The sequence below is a fragment of the Tetrao urogallus genome (genome assembly GCF_951394365.1).
Source record: "Tetrao urogallus genome assembly, chromosome: 8".
Taxonomy (NCBI): Eukaryota; Metazoa; Chordata; class Aves; order Galliformes; family Phasianidae; genus Tetrao; species Tetrao urogallus.
In genome coordinates, this window is record NC_136821.1 from 11152199 (window position 1) to 11172821 (window position 20623).

General features: G+C 44.3%; 1 protein-coding gene across 1 annotated transcript in view; it reads right to left on the minus strand.

The window, feature by feature from the left end:
• The window catches only part of GLI2 (GLI family zinc finger 2), a gene marked incomplete at both ends in the record, with an annotated part of 126678 nt that overhangs the window by 26608 nt on the left and 79447 nt on the right, over positions 1 to 20623 (minus strand). The window contains 2 exons of the mRNA XM_079539257.1: positions 7043 to 7234; positions 8854 to 9056. Coding sequence (XP_079395383.1) covers positions 7043 to 7234; positions 8854 to 9056 — 395 coding nt within the window. The remainder of the gene's footprint in view (positions 1 to 7042; positions 7235 to 8853; positions 9057 to 20623) is intronic.

Here is a 20623-nt window from a genome sequence, read left to right on the forward strand (position 1 = left end):
TGACTTCAAGGTTGTCCCATGATCTGGTGGGACCAGACTCAAACTTTCTGAATGCTTGCGGCCAGCCCTGCCCCGCCCCATTCTCACACAGTGAGTGGTGCTTCCCTCAGGAGCTGGAAAAGTAGACGCCACTGTGCCGAGGTGCTATGGAATCAAAACCAAAATGAGTAAACAAAGTTCCTTTGTAAAGACTGGGATTGGAGAATGCCCAAATTTCACACTTTATCTGACAGGGCCCCAAAACAACAACCACAAGGGTTTCTTGGGTCCAAGTTGTAAAGGTGAAAGCAGTACTCTGTCCACAACATAATAATGCATTTACTATCACTGATGAGAACTCATTAATTTATTTTCCTGGCAATAAGGCATCCTCATTCATTACACATCCTGGACAACCTGGGTGCTGTCCCAGCCCTACCCATTTACATCGCCTTGAGCGGGTTGCTGTTTCTTTCTGCATCCCTATTTCCCAGTGCCATACATTCAGATGAACTCCTTAAGATAGGGTTTGTGTTTTATTTCCTATGTGTTGCATCTACCAAATGCAATGGGGCTCCATCTCGGCTGAGTTGTCAATGTTTCTGTCCTACAAATAATATGCATCTTTCCAGATATAGTTATTGCTTTCTGCATTTGCATTCCCACAGTCTTCTCCTTCTCTAACAGAAGGAAACAGGCCAGATTTGACAGTCATATTTATCTCTGTTACTCCCACACCTCAAGGGAGATCTGTTTATTAATGTGCCACTTCCCTTGATAAATTACTAAATAGAAAGAAAAGCCTTGTACTCATTTCTCGCTGCTTTTTCCAATGATTTATGTCCACAGTGCTGGTTCAGCCATTGGTCACCGTTAATTTGCAAAGGGAAGAAGTCCTGACGTCCAACAGAAGCCCTGCTTTCACTGGTGCAACCAGTGTGGGCACCCTTCTGTGTACAGGTAAGCCCTTCTTTCCCTGTGTAAAGCTCTGCTGAAAGCTGTCAGATTGGCAAGCTGGTCTGGGACTTCTCCTGCCCCAAACCAGTAATATCCATTGCATTAGTGTCTGTCTGCTCTGATTTAGCTCCTGCAAGTACTGTTGGGCTATACAGAATATTTGAGAGTAGATCCAGTAGGTTGGGTTCATGCTTTACACAAAAGCCTCTGAGATCTTGCAAGTTTTCAGAGAAGGCTGTGACCTAAAATTGTGCTACAGATGAGCAATTCATCTCCTCTCAATAGCAGCACCCAGGAAGGGAAGCATCTTGAAATGTAAAAGGAACTGAACCACAGAAGGAAGCACTCAAGACTGTGTTAAGAAGGGGGAATCTTTTCACAATTATTACTCAAAAGCAGGTTAACAGCACTAGGATCATTCTTAATAAAATTGGCCTAATCCCCTGATCTGACGACATGAAACATGAACATCAAGTGGAAACAGGCAGCAACAAAGACAAATGTTAGGGGAGCTGCACACACAGACAAAGTGCTCAGAGTGAGCTGACTGACAGTCACTTGAATACATGAGCAAAATCTTGTATTGCATGAGACCCAGTGATGTTTCAAAGGAAAAACCGCACAAAACTTTTCCAGCAATGAATGCCCTGAGAAGGAGATGAAGAGGGATCCATTTTTCAGACAGAGAGATGGGGACAGAGTGCCTCAGAGTGTTAAGCACCAGGGTAGTCAGAGTACCCTTCCCCACTCTTGAAGCAAACAAACATAAATATGAATTTGGCTGCTGTTGTTCTGAAAGGAGGTTTGTTCAGAAGCTTTGTTTCAGAAGTTGAAACAAAAATAAGGAATGATGTAAAAGTTCATTAATCTGCCTGAATTTCCACTTTTAAAACGAACTTCTCTGTGCCTCTCTATCTCAGAGACCTTTTAACCTTTAGTCGTTTTCCCCTGAATGCCGATTTTTTTCACCAAGGCTCAGAAAGAAGTTATGGGCCACAGCCCACACTTGGTACTGTGTCTGTGAATTATCACATCCACAGATTAGTTAGAAACTGATTTTCTTCCCAAATTATGATTTATCCACAGGGGGCCAGTGACAAGCCATAGGGCACACCTCACATTTCACACAAGGGGCAGCCTGTGGTGGAAACATTCACCATGGCTGTGGGCCATCCAAAGGACACTACAGCAGCACATGGTCTTGATCAGAGAAGGACACTGAGGAAATTTCCTTCCAAGTGGCTGAGCCCACAAAACACATGGGCTGCAAATGCTCACCAATTCCTTGCTAAAACCTTGGCCACCGCTTCCCTGCACCTAGCTCAAAGAACTCAGAAATACCCTCTCCTCCCATCATAAGAGTAAATCCACGGATGGTCCTTTTATCAACAGGCAGCAGCAAGAAGTGACTAAAGCTCTGTGCACAGCCAGTTCCTTATTCCCCTCTCCCCTTGGGCAGCAGCAGCACACGTCTCACTCAGACTGCAGCAGATGCTGGACATTTGTTCTGGCACCAGATGCTGTCCTGGGACCCTCCTTTCTGCCCTCCCCAGGGCCTGATCAGCTTCACAGTTCAAGGAATACTAATGCTTCCCTCAAATCCTCGCTGAAAGACAAGGCTGCATTCTTCTACTCCCAATCCACAAGGTAACTGTTTAGATGACCCAACTTGCATATGCAAATTGAATTCTTTAGAAACCAGAGTGCAGCAGAACTCCAGACAGAGTGCTTATGGGATGCTCTGGGACTTTTTCTCTCTTCTGCACATATTTTTCTAGGGAGGAAAACAGGATTGCTGGCTAGAACTGGGTGGGAAACCGTTTCACATTCTATGAACCTTTTCTGAGACTTCAGCAAGTTTCCATTCTGTGCCGGGACAAAGAAAACAACAAAAAAAGATCTCTCAGAGTGGTTAAGGAAGCAACCGCAGGGCGGGCCGTCTGCCCGAGTAGCCAGCAACTGGCTGGGTTGGGATGGCATCTGCGATGCAGAAGGCTCAGCCTGCACATCCCGTGTGCTGGGCCTTCAGCCCACACAAGGCACTTTTCCCAGGTCACTGTGAGGCTCCAAACCTCCGAATCGAGCAGTCACATTGTGTGAATCTGTTAGAGGGGAGTCCTGAACCTACCTCTCACACTGCTAACTGTGAGAGCCTGCCAGTGCCTGCCTGGTTACATTGCCAGCCCAGCTCCTTACCCTGATGACTATTAAATCATTTGCTTGTAGTAGAAAGGTTTCAACAACAGTGACTGACAGAAAGACAGTGGAGGCTGAATCACTGTTTGACTTGGGGGAATGAAGTTCTGCTCGAATGTCTGCCCACATCCCAGGTGACTGTTCCAGCTGCCAGTCCTGTGCTCAACAAAGCCTTTTCCCAATTAAACTGATTTTATCAAGTCAAGACATTTGTGACTGCCATGCACTAGCCAGCAAGAATCAGAGCAGGAGTCCATCCCCGCCTTCAAAAAGGGATGAAATGCCATTACAGCTTGCTAGGTTGCACAAAGATGCCTATGCAGCCCCTGCGACTTGAATGACTGTCTCTGTACAGTGCCATCTGGACATAAGGTGGATTCAGGACACTTTTTTACCATTCCCATAATCAGTAAGGACAACTCAAACACGCTTCCAACACTGTAACTAACAGAAGTGATAGCTTTAAAGATAAACTCTTTTTCTCTCTCTGGCCATGAGAATCCTTACTCCAAAGACCTAGATCTTGCTCCTGGAGCAACTAGTGCATTGCTTACTGATCACCTTGTCTCCTTTCTCTGCAGGGTTTCCAATGGTGAAACAGCTTTGCTTTGTACAATATTTACAGATCTTCTGATGTACAGAGCTATAAGAGCACAAGCATCAAGTCAGGCCAGAGGAAACGGCATTTCCTTCAGGATGACGAACCTGCATTGTTACATTGCAGGTAACAATGAGAGCTCTCCATTCAGACTTTCCTGCCCCATGGGTGCCTTCTCCACCCCATTACCTGGAATAATCCATCTCATCGCACCCACGTTTAGAAAAGAGATCTGCTCTGGTGAGCAGATGCTGACAGTTAGTTTCAAAAGTGTCCCACCAGGAATGCTGTGACACTGGAGGGGAGTTAACATTTGATTTGAAAATGCAGGCTTTTGGACAACTTGATTTAAGACTGGATTCAAGCTCTGCTCTTGGACTTAGAGTCCCTGCTTGGACGGACAGAATGCAACTGGAGCAGCCTGGTGAATAACACTTAGATTTGGTTTACTTAAGTGCTTCAACTACTGATGCAGTGGCACAGTAAAGACCTGGTAAGAGATGCAACTCTGGGGCATCCTCGCTCAGTCCATGTGAACACTCAACAGACAGTTGGTCAGTTGCAACAGGCTGCAGCTGACACTGATGCCCAATTACTTCTCTGATATTTTTGCACACCTGATGCAGTGAAAACACAGCATCAGGTGTGAGAAGAGAGATTCTCCAAGAAGTGTGATAAGAGTAATATGAAGGGCTCAGGTATGTAAAAGGATCATGCTCACTATCGCGGACTTCCACATTCTATAGATGTCTGGAGGTGATGTGACAATGAACGGGCTTTTTCTTTTAATTATTAATTAAAATACACTTATCTGCTCTTTTGCTGTTCCAGGTGCCAGAGTTGTCACAGATGTGCTGCATGAGGTTCACCAGGAACTACCTGCATTTCAGCAACTAGCAAAATAATTATTGTAAAGTTCTTACATTCTAGGACTCTGGGAAGAAAAGAGCTCTCTCAATGAAAGATGCTGCAAGACAGTGACTCACTGGGGTTTTATGCATGCTACCCATATTCTCATCTCAGAAAAACACCATAAGAGGATGCCTTATTAAATTATCTGTTCAACTATTTTTTTTAGTTCCTACTGATTTGAATTTTTGAAATAGCTTTCTAAACAGAGAGGGATATTCCAGCTCTTCGGACAGAACTTCATAGCAATTCATTTAACTCTCTTAGTAGTGCACAATTCTCTCTTCATGCTGGCACTGAGCCTCCATCATTAGACAGAACAGTTCACTGGGGATAACACATTAAGCCCACCAACAAAATGCCAACCCATGTAAGGCACCCCGATGTGTCAGGATGCAGATGATCTTAGAGGTCTTTTTCAACCTTAATGACTTTATGATTTTAAGTTCCTCTGACTTCCAACATGCTTTTATATGCCTCAATGGGCCACAGGTGATTCCAGTACCTGCAACAGCACCACGCATAGGGGCAGTGAGGGACGATAAACCAAAGCAGGAGTCTCTCTGGCTGATGGGTGAAGCTGAATGTGTAGAATGTGGTACTGGGTTGCTGCTCCTACTCACATTCTTAAAAAGTAGCCTTCCCATATCTCATCTTGCATCCTTATGAGGTATGAAAGATTTAATCTCGTTCAGAGCACTTGAAGGTCCAGAAAAACCTTACCAGTTACTGATTAACAAAGCTTTACTGAGAGATCAAAATAATGCCTGGCAAGCTCTGGCTTTCTGAAGAGTCATGGTTCTGAGCATGGCTGCAGGAAATCAAGACCTCTGCTATGTGATTTACTCTACAGCCATTTTCAGAAGCCAGGAAGGAAGAGAGTCTTCTGCTCAGAGGAGCAGCTCAGATGACTTCGGATAAAGATGGATTTTCAGCAAACTCAGAGGATGGGCATTTTGATGTACTGAGCCTGCGCTAGCATGAAAACAATTGTGTTTGCTTCTCTTACTGGCTGTTTATCTGGTACTTCAGCGAGGCACTGCTGGTCAGAGATGGACTAATAAGGAGGCAAGGAGGAAGGAGTCTTGTTCAAGGCCCAAAGAGAACTTGGCAGAGCTGATTTGCACCCATCTGCTATAACCACAGAGATTAACCCCTCAGATGGAAGACAGCGAGCAGCTTTACTGACAAGCTGCTTCGTGGAAGAGAAACTCTGAACATATTTTGGGTGTTAGAAGCAGGATGGCATCAAGGAGCACGTGCTCTCCCATTCAACCCAGGACACGATTTCCCTATCAGTCTAGGAACAGAAAAGGACTATTCAGGTAAAACTTTGGCAGCAGCTGCAGACGAGAAACTGGATTTTTTATTTAGAAATATCCATAAAGTCGCTATCACTGAATAGCCAAGAGCAGCTTTTATCATTCTAAACCAGTCACTTACGAAGCAGCAAGACCACAGTCTTTCATCTTAAAAGCTCAACAACAGAAACTTTGAAGCGGTAATGAAATGATGCAGAACTCCACTCCAAAAATTATAATGGTCCACAGGCAAATCCGAAGGCAGCCCAGCAGACAGAAGCTGGGAGCTGAAAGCTGAACCTTCTCTTTCCTGCAGCAGAAGTAATCCCCAATCTCCATATCTGTGCAATCCCAGTTCTTACAAGACATAGCATAAAGGGAAAGAAATTTCTAGCAGCTCTAAAAATCTCAGATGAAAAAAGCCTTCAGACAGTCTTCCACATAAACATTACCCATCATGTCAGGGCAGCGGCCAGGCTGGGGGTGACTCAGCACTGCCGTCCATAACATCATTTTACTTCTTCATTTAGCAATGAGCCAGAACTTTCTGGGTTTCTAATGACTTATAGTAGTATAAATACAGCATTCCAGCAATTTTTTTCTCCCACGAAATACGAACACAATCCTCCCCACCGTGGCTCCCTGTTAACATACTTTTTCTCCTTGGGCGGTTTATTTTACAGTCACCCCGACAGGCCCAAACTCAGAGGAGGTTGTGCTGAACATGGCAATAAGGGGACATCACCAGTCCACGGCCCAGACAGCGGCCAGAACAAACGGTGGGATAGGAGGGAGCTGGAGCACAGCCTGGGGCACACAGTGGTTACCCATGGCCAAGGCAGCGGGACGACAACATTGCCCTTCTGCTGCATCAGCTACCTCCCGCCTGTGCAGCAGCCCTTCCAAAAGCACTGCAGCATATCTGTTTTAAATTAGGTATATTTTATATATAGATGTATGGAAAAAGATAATGTTTCAAGCCAACAATCAGTGTAACGCCTATGGGTTTCAGCAGGATAGGGTAATCTCATCCAGCAACCTCCACCTGGAGGACAGTCCCACCTGAATGCCCCAGATTCCTGTGGCATGGTTTGCTACTCACCATCAACAGGGCTGAGGTACTCATGGAGGTGGGCCGTGCTAGCTGCTCCGCCACTCTGCATCAGGATGTCCCCATAGGGGTTGGGGTGGCCGGCCATCAGCGTCATTTGGTGGTAGTAGTCGGTTGGGTTGGCTCCTGGTGGCGGTGGGGGCAGCCCGAAGAGGCCTCGCTCCTTCAGATGCTCATGAGCCACTGCCGAAGCCGAGAGTGAAGAGGAGAACATGGAGAGAAGGTTCCCAGAGGACGTTAGACCTCGGCGCCGAGGTGGGCGGCCGCATTCCCCCCGCACCCCCACCAGCCCTTGCTGCACAGCCCCGCTCAGCGTGGTTGTGACGTGTGCTTGGGCGTGTTTTTTGTGGACGAAAGAAACTAAGCTGGGGCCTCTGCATTCCTCTATTTCCGCAAATTTATAAACAATCTCTCGTTCCCCCTTTTAATAATCCTCCCGTTCGGACGCAGCCGTCGCCCCGGGAAGGGGGGAGAGGGCCTGGCTGTCGGCAGCAGTAACCCTGTCAGCATCCACATCCCTGCTTATTAGGGAGGAAAGACAAATGCAACTCAGTTCCCGATAGCGGTATGAGGAAATTAAAGCCAAGGTCTAATGCATAGAGCTAGGTTTAGTGTTTGGCAGCATAAAACCATTTTGGCTGCCAAAGCCAATTACGCTCACTTTCTTCCAGCTGTAATTTTTCAAACCTGCCTTCCCACCCGCTTGCCCCATTAACTTATTTACGGCAGCCTTAAAAAAATAAAAATGGAAAAGAAAAGGAACCCAAAACACAATGCCTCTTTTTCATAGCAAATAACAAAACCAGCTTTGATGGGGGAGGATGGTACAGAGCACACGCACTCACAGCTCTGTGCAGCAAGGAACTCAGGCACTCATCATAGTGAGGCCATGGAGAGGAAGCACCCTACATCATGACCTCATTTTGGGAGAGGGAGGAAGGCTTCTCATCTATCTCCCCATTACTGTAGCAATGTTTTTTACCCACAGAAAATGGCTTACTAGTTTCAGACAGTAAAGCAGGACCTTGCTGCACTCTGGTGTGCCTTGTTTGTCCCCATAGTGGCTCAGCAGCTAATGGATGCTAGGTTTTGAAGACCTATCTCAGTCCTTAAAAAGCAAATCTCTTAAAAGGGGTCCTGGAACTCTCCCACGAAAGCTTTGTGTTTTCCCCTTTCCCTTGGCCATTCTTGTCCCCTGGTCCCAGACACAGGAAACCTGGTATCCACACTGACCGTGGTGTGGTCTGTCTAAAGTGAGTGGGTACCACTATCTCCATACACCCTCGCCTTCTTCTGAGAGCTTCAGCAAAGCAGCTCAGGAGCAAGGAAAAAAGCATAGCTCTCTCCTCTGCCCTGGAGCTCTGCACATCCCAGGAGATGAAGCCAAGGGGATATATCCCACACAGCACCTGAGTAATTGTGACTCTGTTGGAGAGGAGCAAGGTTCCTGGTAGAGTGAGGCAGCTCATAGGAGAGCAAAGAGCTCTGCAGAAAGGAACATACTTTAAACAAAATATTTATAATATGATCCAGTGGTAATAGCTATTCTCACGCTCTGCTTTCTCAGCGCAATGATGCAAAACAAATGTGTAGTTAAAGTAGAGGAAGAGAAAAAAAAAAATGTAGAAGAAAAGGAGACAGCTTTCCCACTTCAGAGAGCAGCTGTGGAGCCTTCACAGCTGTAAATCTCTGAGCTGCACATCAGTGCTGGTGAGCTACAAAATCGCTGCAGTACAAACAGCACGATGTGAGCACCCCGGTCACGGTGGGACGGGCAGGATGTGGTGGGGTAGGTCTCTTACCATCAGCAGGGCTGAGCCCTCTGGCAGCAGAGATGACGGAGAGCGTTGGGCTGCCATGGACAGAGCGGAGGTAGTGCTCCATGTGGGGCGTCACGTAGGGGTGCGGTGGGCTGAAGGGTGATTCGCCTGGCCCAGCAGGGTGAGGAGACAGACGGATGAGGGAGATGTCGGAGATGACGGGGCTGCCGCTCAGGGGAGGAGGCCTGGGGAGGAAACAAAGATGCAATCACCTATGGCTGTCTGGTTGGACTCACGAGGAAGGAGGTTGAGGAGGGAGTTAAACATTGTATGGTGTGCCTTGTGGGTCTGGGGCTGTCTGAGGCTACAGCAGTCCTGTGTGCATGGAGCCAACCCAGCACCTGTGTGGGGAGAATGAGGATGCAGGGACATCCAAGGCCTCCAGCCTGCTGCTTGGCCACATGAATGGCAGCCCTGGGCACATAGTCCTCCCACTCGTGTCAATCAGGGCTTGCACAAACCTCGTTGACAGGTCGGCCTTACAGTTCAGAGGGCAAAAGTTCAGGAGAGGTTTTATTGCATGCTTTCTGGGGGCCACCACTGCTAAATGCCGCAGATCTTCCCCAGGCGAAGTGTTACCTGAGAAAGCAGTCAGTAAACACTGGGGAGTCAGCAGGTAAAAAAAGTCAGAGGCATGTTTTTGGCACTTGAGGGGTTTTCACAGGGTGGGCAAGGATGGTATAGAAAGCACACAGATATCTCCCTGCCACATCCTCCATCTCTTACACAAACCACAGAGGGTGCAAGGAGAGGAGAAAAATATCTTGACCTGAGAAATGGAGAATTTGATCTAGGCACCGAAACAGGCAGGCTAAATGAAAGAGCTAATTCTGCTTTGCGTTAGACTTTGCTGTACTAGCAGGCTGCTGGGAGTGGAGCTGCTCAGACACGGGGCTGGTGCTGGGGACTGAGAAGTTCAGGTACACCACCTGCACCTCAGGTCCCACCCTCCTTATCAACAGCTCAGGTGCACTGTAATTTACTTATAATGCTTGCATATCAACAAAACCACACAGAAATGTAATATGAGCTTTGCAGACCTATTCAGCAGTTTATGAGCATGTTTGTCTTTGTTTGATCTTCTGTGCGTTTCTCTGTCTTTCTGATAAATTAGTAAACCTTGTGGCTTTTTGAACACTTTCTGCTGATGTGTAGTAAATTAAATGTCTTTTAAAATATTTATAGTTCAAAGTACTCTTCTATAGCACTACACACCATGGGTTGCTGGTGTGAAATAGAAGGCAGTGAAGCAAAGCTCAGTAATGGTCTTGCAGTGATGCGCAGCCAACTTGAGCGCTCCTCACACCAAGACCTGAGTTCCACCAGAGGAATAATAGAACCATAGAATCTTTAGGGCTGGAAAGACCAATAATATGACCCAGTCCAACCATCAATCCATATCTGTGACTGCTCCAGACCACACCACCCAGTGCCACATCTCCACAGTTCTTTATACAGCTTCAGGGACGGTGACTCTTCCATCACCCTGGGCAGCCTGTGCCAATACCTCACCACTCTTTCAAGGAATAAATTTTTCCTAATATTTAACCTGAACATCCCCTGACTCAACTTAAGGCCATAACTCTTGTCCTATCTCTGTTACCTGAGAAAAGAGGCTGACCTCCACCTTGCTACAACCTCCTTTCAGGTAATTGGATCCCCAGCAGGATCCAGCCTGGTTTCTTTCACAGCACCAGAAGACAAATTTATGATGGCATTGCTATTTCAGATCTCATAACTTCCCCACCTGCGCTGTTACAGCATTTTGTTACCCAATTTACAGGGCGACTGACGCCGGCCTCTGAAAGTGCCGAGGTGAGCTGTTGCTCAGCACCTCTCACCATGACGTCAGGGGAGCCTGGCTGCAGCCTGTGGGCTGCTTTCTGCCAAGGTCGCTAATAACGTCGGCCGAGCACAGAGCCGACCAATTTATTTCTACCGGGGAGGAGGGAGAAGTGAATCAAAGTCTCTGTTCCAGATTTAGTTTCAATTCATTTCTAATAATCTCCACTGCCTCATCTGGAAAAAATGAAACAGGATTAAAAAAAAAAAAATGATGTCATTAAGAAAACATCTGACTAATTTTTATTCTGACGAAGTCTTAATATAAGTGAGGGGGGATGTAAATTAAAAGCAGCCCCAATCTTCCCTGGGCCACAGAGGCTGCCTTAATACATAAGCCATGAAAGAAGTTTTCTTACATATACAATAAGTTCCCTCTTTCATCAGTACTCACAGCTTCTCCCAAAAGGGCTGTGAACTTCTTTGATGCAGGCTTGGAACTATGTATTACCAGGTTTACGAGCCTTTCGAGCCTCTGTGGATCAAACTGTGAGGCCCACATCTAAAATGTATATAACAATATGAAGGGTTTGCTGTTCATTTTCTCCGTGCTAAATTGGGCAGAAACTCTGGAGTCCCTCAGAACAGGAAAACTCCACCCTGGCCAAAAAGGTAACACCGGGAAACAGATCAAGAATTCACCCAAAACACATGCAGCTGGAGACCCAGGCTGTATTTCAATAGGAGGCTGGCCCTGCATCTACAGACCAGGTTGGAGAGCAAGTTCCTCCTGACGGCTCTGCGTAAAGCCTCTGCTTGCCACATCTCCCCACCTGTGTGTCAGGATAATCCCGCTCTCATTCAGGCCTGGCTCTGAATGAGATCAGGCAGTGATCACGTCTTGCTGTGATACACGTACAATTTCACCAGAGCATACCCCAAAACAGCGTGTCTTCTAGTAGTGTCCTACAGGAATAGGCCAGAACCATAGCTCCTCTGCACCTAATTCCCTAAGGATTTGTCTTTTCCTCTCTTTCTGGTTGTCTCTCTGGCATTATTTCTTGTCCAACTCCCAGTCCGAGATCATGCCATCCCATTACCACTCTTCCAATGGATTTCTTAACTGGGATTCTGGTTTTCAAACAGGCTAAGGGAATCATGTGTCCAAATGCCATTACATTTAATGGGAGCCGGGGACCTGTTTCCCCCACAGCAAGATGCCCATGTTTGATAATCAATGCTCAGGACTCACACAGAAAATTGTATCTCTGATGAAGTGCACAAGCTCTGATTAATTTCTCCATCCACCAGAAGAGAATCTCCCTTCCCTGCTCACACTGATACTGGGGAGATATTAACTGACCCCAACTAAGGGCTGCAGGGTAATGCTGTTGGAAGTGTGCTATGCTTAACGCTTTACAGAGCTTTGCCAGGGCAATGGGTGACACTCCCCAGAGAGCACACAACTTTGCACTATTTACTCACCATGTACCAGCCATCCCCAAACCTTGAACCATCTCACTGTGGGTCTGAAGCCTCCATAAAGGACACCCAGCAATGAAGAAGTTGCACATTTCTGAAATAATCTCCATCATTTAAATAAAACCTAGAAAAATGGGGACAGTTAACCAACACTGACGTCCCATGACTAGTCTAAATTAATGTTTACGTGCCAAATGTATTCATTCAGCAGAAAACAAAGGGCTGAATACTTTTCCATATGCTTAATGGAATATGGACGGTTATAGGCAATTGTTTTGGTGTGCAATAAAAAAAACTGCATAGTGGCTACCCAGGAATGGAAGCTAGGAACAGAACTGCTCTTGTGGGGGTAACACTGCCTGGTAGAGGTTTGCTATGAGAAAAGAAAAAAGAAAAATGCTTTTAAAACCAATGATCACATCCAAACTCCGCATAAAAATCCTTGGTTTTGTTCCTTAGGATAAATCAAACCTCCTGGCCTCATTTTCACAAGCCCTTAGTACCCAGAACACCTCTCCAGGTCCACGGGAGATGTAGAAGAACCATAGGGAAACCCAAAAAGGGACCATGCTCATGGCAGACACTCTATGTATGGGATGCCACTGTTTTGCACAGTAGGAAACCTACAGTGCCCCAGTTAAATGGTTCAGTCTAAACAGCCCTTGCTAGCCCCTTGACTTTACCTCTGTTTATTTCTGATTTAAGGTCTGTTACAGCAGGAAGGGCAAAAGGTCATGACTTGAGCGGTACCCTCAGGATGAAACCCTCAAAACAAGGTACCTTTCAGAGGTCAAACGAGGGCCACAATGATATAATTCATGTGGTATTTCATCATTCACAAAGATTGCCCCCCTCCCATTTTTTTCCACTTGGAAAGCAAAGGATGCGCAGATCGTGGTGTGCCAGAAGGAAGTTGTCCTGACCTTATATGCCTGCCTGAGAGCCTGACAATGATGTGAAAGAGAATCTTCCCTGCTTCCCAGCTCTCTCAGCACCTCAACAAAGTTCTAGCAGTCCAATAAAGCAACCCAATGCTCTGTGATGGAGCTGGAGGTCTGAAGATGCCAGCTTCATGGCCCACTGGGAAGAAGGAGACCCAAGACAAATCACCGCTAACTCCCAGCCCTCCTCTGCTGGGATGTTTCTCTGTTTTTCCTGTATTTTCTCAGCTTTAAAATGAGATTAATACATTATTTCTTTATACTCTGAAAAATGGGTATTACAGAAAATCGAGGTTACCTTTACCAATTCAGCAACTAATGCTCTCGCTGTGAAGCTGGATAAAAATTTCTACAGCTTCTCTGCAGAAATGTAAGGGACATGCTTTGGGCAGTTCCCATTTTCTTCTTTCCCCTCAAATATAGCTTTGAGGCATTGAAAACTAGATAAATAATTTAAAAAAAAAAAAAGATATTTAAACAGTGAGGGCAAATTCTCATTAGAACAGTTTATGAAGGGAAGTGGTAAATACAGCACTACTGCAACACTTTATGGCAAAACTAGATGTTTTTCTAAAAGATGCGTTCTAACTGTTTGGAGGTTTAGGGTTTTAATGCTAGGAAAGAGTAATTTATCCCAGTGTAGAAATGAAAGAGGAAGGAGTTCTATGGTTGGTGTCACAGATGTTAGATCAGATAACTGTGGTAGCTGCTGTGGGTCTTCACACAGAAAAAAATCTTTGAATATAAAAAACCCTTATTTATGGATTTGTGGTTAGGGCCCTGCTTTTATTAGGATTTATTTAGGCATTATGAAAAATCCCACTGCACATCCATTGGCAGTGGTAGTTGTCTAAACGCCTTTAAAAATCATGCCTTGAAGTCTGATCTTGTACCACTGAAGTTGAAGGAAACTCTGCCACTGACTCTGGCTGGGGGAACAAGAATGGGCCTCCAATTGGTTGATCATTCTGTTTTCCAGCCACATCATGGAAACAGCATAGTAAACTATGATGGGTACAGTTTCTTAGTAAATTTTTCTCCATTCCTTAGAAAAATGCATTCAGGACTTTATGCAACTTCTATACCATGAGGTCAGTTTAATATATTTGTTCCAAGTAAGAAAAAAGTTTTTGTTGTTGTTGTTTTTTTTTGTTTGTTTTTTTTGTTTTTTTTGTTTTTTAGCTCTAAAGCTTAAGATAAAGCCAAACATCTTTCATTTTTCCTTATGAAAGACCATTCTGTTTTCAGACACACCTGACTTAATCCATAGGTTAAAATACCTAGAACCAAGAACAAATGTAACAAAGGTTTAAAATCCACTTAATATGGCTGCATTAATATTTTTAATCAATGAAATAAAAAGCGTTTTCATTTAGAACTTCAATTTTTTTTTAATCTAAGATCCACCAGAAGTTAGCAATGTTCTTGAGCTCACGGGTTGCTCACAGCACGTGGGGACCACAGAATCGCTTGGAAGAAGCAAAGCTGGCAGCAGAAGTAACCCTGTATAGGAAGTGGTCCTCAGAATAGAAACTGTGCTATCTACATACAGATTTTTATTCTACTTACACAACAATTAGCACAACGAAGGTCTAGCCTTGGCTGACACTTAAAGGCACAACTGCAACACAACACAACAACAATATTTGCTATTAAAATGGAAGAAAAACACATATTTTAAATAACCAAGATTGCCCTCCATTATGCAACAGACAAAGAAGTCAGACATCAAAGCTAGAAATCAGAGTTGATATGAGACCCTCAAACCCAAATCAAATTAGTGTCTTGAGGAGAGATCTTTGATTTAAACTTAACAGTGGTGATTTTTTCCTGGGTTGTTTTGTACTTAATCAGCCACACAGCCCACTGTGCAGACGTATGTTCCCAAAACACATCAAAGAGAGTAAACATTCTGTTTCAGATCCTAATATTCCTTTTTTATCCAATTACCTTACTTACACGATCTTTTAATTTACATTCTGAAAGCCCACCTTTTCACACAATCTTTCCTTTAGCAGTGGAGGTAGAAGGATGACCACCTCAGTTCTTGTGAGATATCCGCCAAGAAAACCACAACAACACAATGAATAAATCAAAGCATGGTAGATGAGTCTCTAAGGTAGTTTCTTGAGAGATTAATGATGAAAGCCTCCAGAGAAGAAGAATATTTTAAGAAGGGGAACTTCAAGGAAGGTGGCTGAGGGGAAGAGAGAAAAGGAGGGTGAGAGAAAAGGCATGAAAGAAAGCATGGATAGAAGTCATGGAAGTCATTGGCATGGAAGAGCCAATGAAAGCAATCTAGTGACAGACCGAAGGAGTATGCAAACCTGGAGGTGTGTGAATTTCTGGTTCAAGCCGCCAGACATGAGAATCTGGTTCTGAAAGCCACAGGATAAGAAAGCTGGGGGGCAAAGATGCTACGAGTTCATGGCAGGGAAGGGATGAAGGCTTGGAAGCAACTGCAGATTGCAGGGGGCTAGCAAAGTGGGAAGCAGTGAGGAGTGAGATGGTGCCAGGTGAAGGCACAGACCGAATCTCAAAGGCAGAGCTGAGCAGGGGGATGAGGGAGATCTGAAGAGATGTTCAACTAGGGGGAGTGTGGGAAGTGGATGCTAGAAAGATATGTTGGATGTGACACAGCTGTTTATCTGCATCTGACTGATTTCCCTTGGGACACATGGTAAGGATATAAGCGCTTTTGAGTGGGTATTTTGCTCATAGCTGTGAAGATAGTGGGGTTGGGAAAACAAATGGGAAGTGTATGTGTGTGGGGAGGAGATATTAATTTTTCATCCCTGCCTAGTATCTTCTTGCCACGCTACTTTTGGGTGTTGCTTTTCTGCCTTAAAAGAAAATGACATTCACATGCTATGGAGCAGCTTAACATTTTAAAGACTGTACCTACAGTATTTCTGAAAAGTCCTTTTCCATGTTACGTTGGCCTGTCCTGGAGATGGTACATCAGTGGCAGCAACAGCACAGCAGTGGAGCTCATGGAAGAGTCAAGCAAACTGAGGAAAATGCTTATTCATTCATTACACTTTAAATCTGCCTTGGCTCCGTACCCGTCGTATCCCAGAAAGGCAAAAAGGGACCATTCCTCTTCATCATGACTGTAATACAATCAACTGGCTGCAGCATTACTCCAACCAATGTTAACTAACGGAGTCTATGTCAGACATCTATAATTTCATGTGAACAAATTAGGTAGACTCCTGCATTTCCTGGTACCTTGAATGCCCAAGAAGCTCATAACTTTTCTTTATATGCAAAATGTCAGGGAAAGGGCAAACAATGTTATGCCAGAAGACCATAGCCAAATCACTTGGTTGGAATGTGCTGTAAATCATGGGGTGAATGGAAAATGAATCTTTGTTCCAAAGCAGTGTCTTCCAGCATTAATATTGCTGCTAATACCCTCCTTTTTCTATTGGGAATATTCTCTTCCCATAACCCAACCTCCTGAAATCCTATAACTAAGCAAGACACTGAGGAAGGAAAACCTACACCCAATTAATTATAAAACACCTGAAATTTCTTATTTCTCTCTTCCAAAGTACATGGGAAAGCCACTGGACTTCATGCTTTAGAAAGATGCCATGCTTGCTCTAGACAGCAGTAAGCTGTTGTAACCAACTGGCAGTACCAGAAAAATGGTTAACAAAGGGGAATAAAAAGGAACAGGGACAGGTACACCACAGATCTCTACAAAGCCTTTTTAGACACAGCAGTCAGAGGAGTTCTGTAGGAACAGGTGACTGTGATAGCCACACAGAAATATCTCATGCACGCACACCCCAGATACGCTGCTGCTGTGCCGCGTGTACCTGTCTCTGGTGCATCACAGCACAAAGAAGAAAAAGACACACATTCCTATAATAGCAAAGCTTTGGGTTGGAGCCTGACGGGTTTTCAGTAGGAATTAATTTTATTGCCATTTGACACATTTTAAACAGCAACAGCACTCACAGAAACCTCCAAAGGGAAATATTCACGAACAATATATAATAAATACATTGATTTCTAATAATAACCATCTGCCCTAAATCTTCTTGCTGACAGGTTTAGTTGGACCAAAGGCCCCTTTCACATCTACTTCATGACAGTTCCCATCACTACATAAAGACTTTGAAGTGCCCTAACGTGCAGTAAAACGCAAGATAACCTACCAAACTGTCAATATTTCTTTGCTTCTAAAAGGAAATGCTAATGGCACTCAAAGAGCTCAAGATGTAATGTAAGATCTGATCCAGCAGGCTGGCTGATCTAACCATCCTTTCCTTTGCTATGTGGATGTGGAACAGCTAGTAATTACATGCTGAAAAGCAGAACTAGGCAAAAGTTTTTTACTGATAAAACGACTACAAGGAGAAAAGCCTTTTTATTTCTAGCGAGATTTTCTCTCTGAAATGCCCTGTGTTTCCTGCACAAAGTAAGAGAATTAACAATATCCTTCTCTTCCATTTTAATTTCCTCTTTTTAATCTATCTCTTTTTTAAAAAAAAAAACTTTTTTTTTAATCATTAGGAAAAAAAAGGTGAAGCAGAATGAAACATGCATGTTTTTAAAAAAATGTCAATACTCAGCAGTTAATTTTCATAGGGAAAAGATGAACACAATTCAGAGAAAGCAGGACCTCATTCCAATTGACCATGTTAAACACCTGGCTTTTCTCTATCATCTCCAGCTTGCAGTATAACACTGAGGAAGGCTCTACTGCAAGGAAAATTAAATGTGATAAGCCAAAGCCCAGGCCTATAGTAAAACCTCAGCACTGGTAGTGGAGTTGTGCAACTCATACAGACTTCAAAGGAGCCAGGCTGCCCCCTGAGATCATCAACCCACGATAAGAAGGGATGCGGTGTTTTGTATCATCAACCACATACTGCCTCAAAATGCATTTGTGTCATTCCTCAACAGCTGCTCTCCTGTTCTTTCAGCTAACAATGGCAAAGGAAATTATTACATTTTTCTCAGTTAAGGAGCAGGGAACTGATGTTCCTCATCTATTTACTGCTGAAAAGTTACACCAGTGCTTTTCAACCCGTGGTTTGCAAAACCTTTGGGAATCACAAAGAACTTCTATAGGTGATGTGGAAGACAGCAAAAAAAACCCTGCAAGCCTCCTATCATTCAGGCTAAATTTACTATACCATGCTTGACAGCCCCACTGAAAATTTTCAGGGAGGCCACAGACTGTAATAGCTTGAAAACCCCTCATTGACTCCGTGCTTCCTGATATCAATAAAAATTACATAGAAGACATTCACAGAGTAATCACCAACTGCCACCCCATCCATCCACCAACCCCCTCCACCAGCTAGTACCGGAACAGGCATGAACAGATGGAGTCATCTCTACTCTGCCAGCACCAGGTAACCACATCTCCCCAAGTCAGCAGCTCTGAGTATCCACTGCAACACCTTGCTCCTGCCGCCAGCAGCTCACCACCACGCAAAGGGAGACCTGAGGGCCTCATCTTTCATTCTCTTATCTCATGCAGCTATTCCTTATGCAGACACATTTCTGTATACAAATCCCATTATACTTGACCCTCAGTTCACCCTGTTTCCATTACAACGCTGTAGACTCAACCAGACTTGCTCCAGTGCCAACTCTGTGCTGTCATTCCTTGCGCAGAGTGGTAATAAAGAAATCACTGTTTTAAGCTGACAAAGAACAGATTTCTTACTAAGTAAACACTGATGTTTTGGTAGGGAAATTAAGTTATAAAATTGTGTCTACAAAGGGAGACCATACAGATGGAGTTTGTTAAGAGACAGCAATGCAGTCAACAGTGGTTAATTCAATTGCCTGCTACTTATCAGATTTCTTTTTTTAAAGGCTTATCCAGCTTTTGTAAATGCAAATGCAGAAAAACATTCAAAGAGTCATCACTGATTGCCATTTTAGCTGGAGAGCTATACACGCACACACATGGCTTTTTGAGGAGGAAAGTAGAGCCCGCCCTCGTGCATCTGTCATGGCTATGTCAGGGTCCAGTAGATATCACATGTACTAGCCAAGGAGGAGAGGACATGTGAGCACAGCACAGCTCATCACCATGCCACCATGTGCCAGAGATCCATTCACATGTCATGGCTTCACTTCTCCCAGCCACTGCTCTCACTCGACTTCCATGTGTGTGGTGCCCAACACCAACTTACGACACCCCATACCCATACCCAGGTCAGTCAAAAGCAGGGCATTAAGCTCAGCTGTGAAAAGACAGGAAATGCAATGCCTCCAGTAGTCAGCTGAGCCTTGAATCCCAGCCTCAGATGTCAGATTCCCAAAGTGCTCTATTTGGGAAAAGCATGATGTAAAGTCTCACGTGAGCCAAAAAAATGTTAACATTGTGTGCCCTTTAAATGATGGACTTAGCTGGTAAAATGAGATGTGCTTAGGTTGGAACTATGTAAATACAAGAATTTTATTAAATTTATTAAGGTAAAAATGATTTTTTAAAAAAGAGCTATTGCTGAGTAATTAAGTCACAAAGTATTGGTTCTATTTAAAATTCAAAAGAAGGGCTATTAAACATAATCATATTTTAATGAAAACATTTGCAATGGCTTTAATAATTCAGCACAAAATTTAATTTAAACATTTATCTCCAGTTGTGGAAAAGGCAAACATAGGGCCATTGCACTGCGGTCTGGGAATGAGAAAACAGACTTGCTCAGGTGCAGTGGATTATTTAACCTACTTAGACATCAGCGACAAACAAACAAACCAACCCTGGAAATCAAAGCCATGCCAAAATCCTGGCAGCAAGGCTTTCCATGCAGTAGCAGCCTTTGAAAATCCCATTAGTCTTCTCTCAGCACCTTCAAATATCTTGTGCAGCCCATGCTGCTTGCAGTGCGGTGTGAGCTCTTGTGAGCATTCAAGAAGAAGCCAGCTGCTGATGGAGCTGGATGTCTACATAAGTGTCCACTGGACTGATGTCTATGAGTTTACACTGGACTCGCACTTCATATGTTTTGGGTTTTGCTTCTGTTGCATCTTCCACTTAATTTGCTGAAGTAAGCAAAGGGCATCACACGTGAAAGTAAATCAGGTTTTAAAAATGTTTTGTGGTTTAAATAATCTATAGCATTATTAGAAACCAAGGAAATTCAACTGTCCAGAAGCTAACTTCTACTATTAACAATTCACTTTATGTTCATCATATAACGGTGCAAGTTTTAAAGTCGTTCACAATTTAATGGCAAAATACTTACTCTTGCTCGGTGCTCAGTACACATTTGATACTAACGAACACTGTGAAGATTAGCACAACCATTGACACCTGCTGTAAAAGCTTCCAGCCAAAAAAAAAAAAAAAAAAAGGCACAAGGGGGCACAGTTCATTTTCTATGCTCAGCCATTTGAGGGACAGAGCAAGAGCACGTACAGTCAACACTGCCAGCAATGCCCTCTCTATCTTCTGCCCTCATCCACCAATAAGGGCACCTAAAAGTCTCCAGTTTCCCTTCAATCTCTAGCTCCACTATGCTGAGATTTGCTCCCAGATCCTGGAGGCTCTTTCATTTGAAATTCAA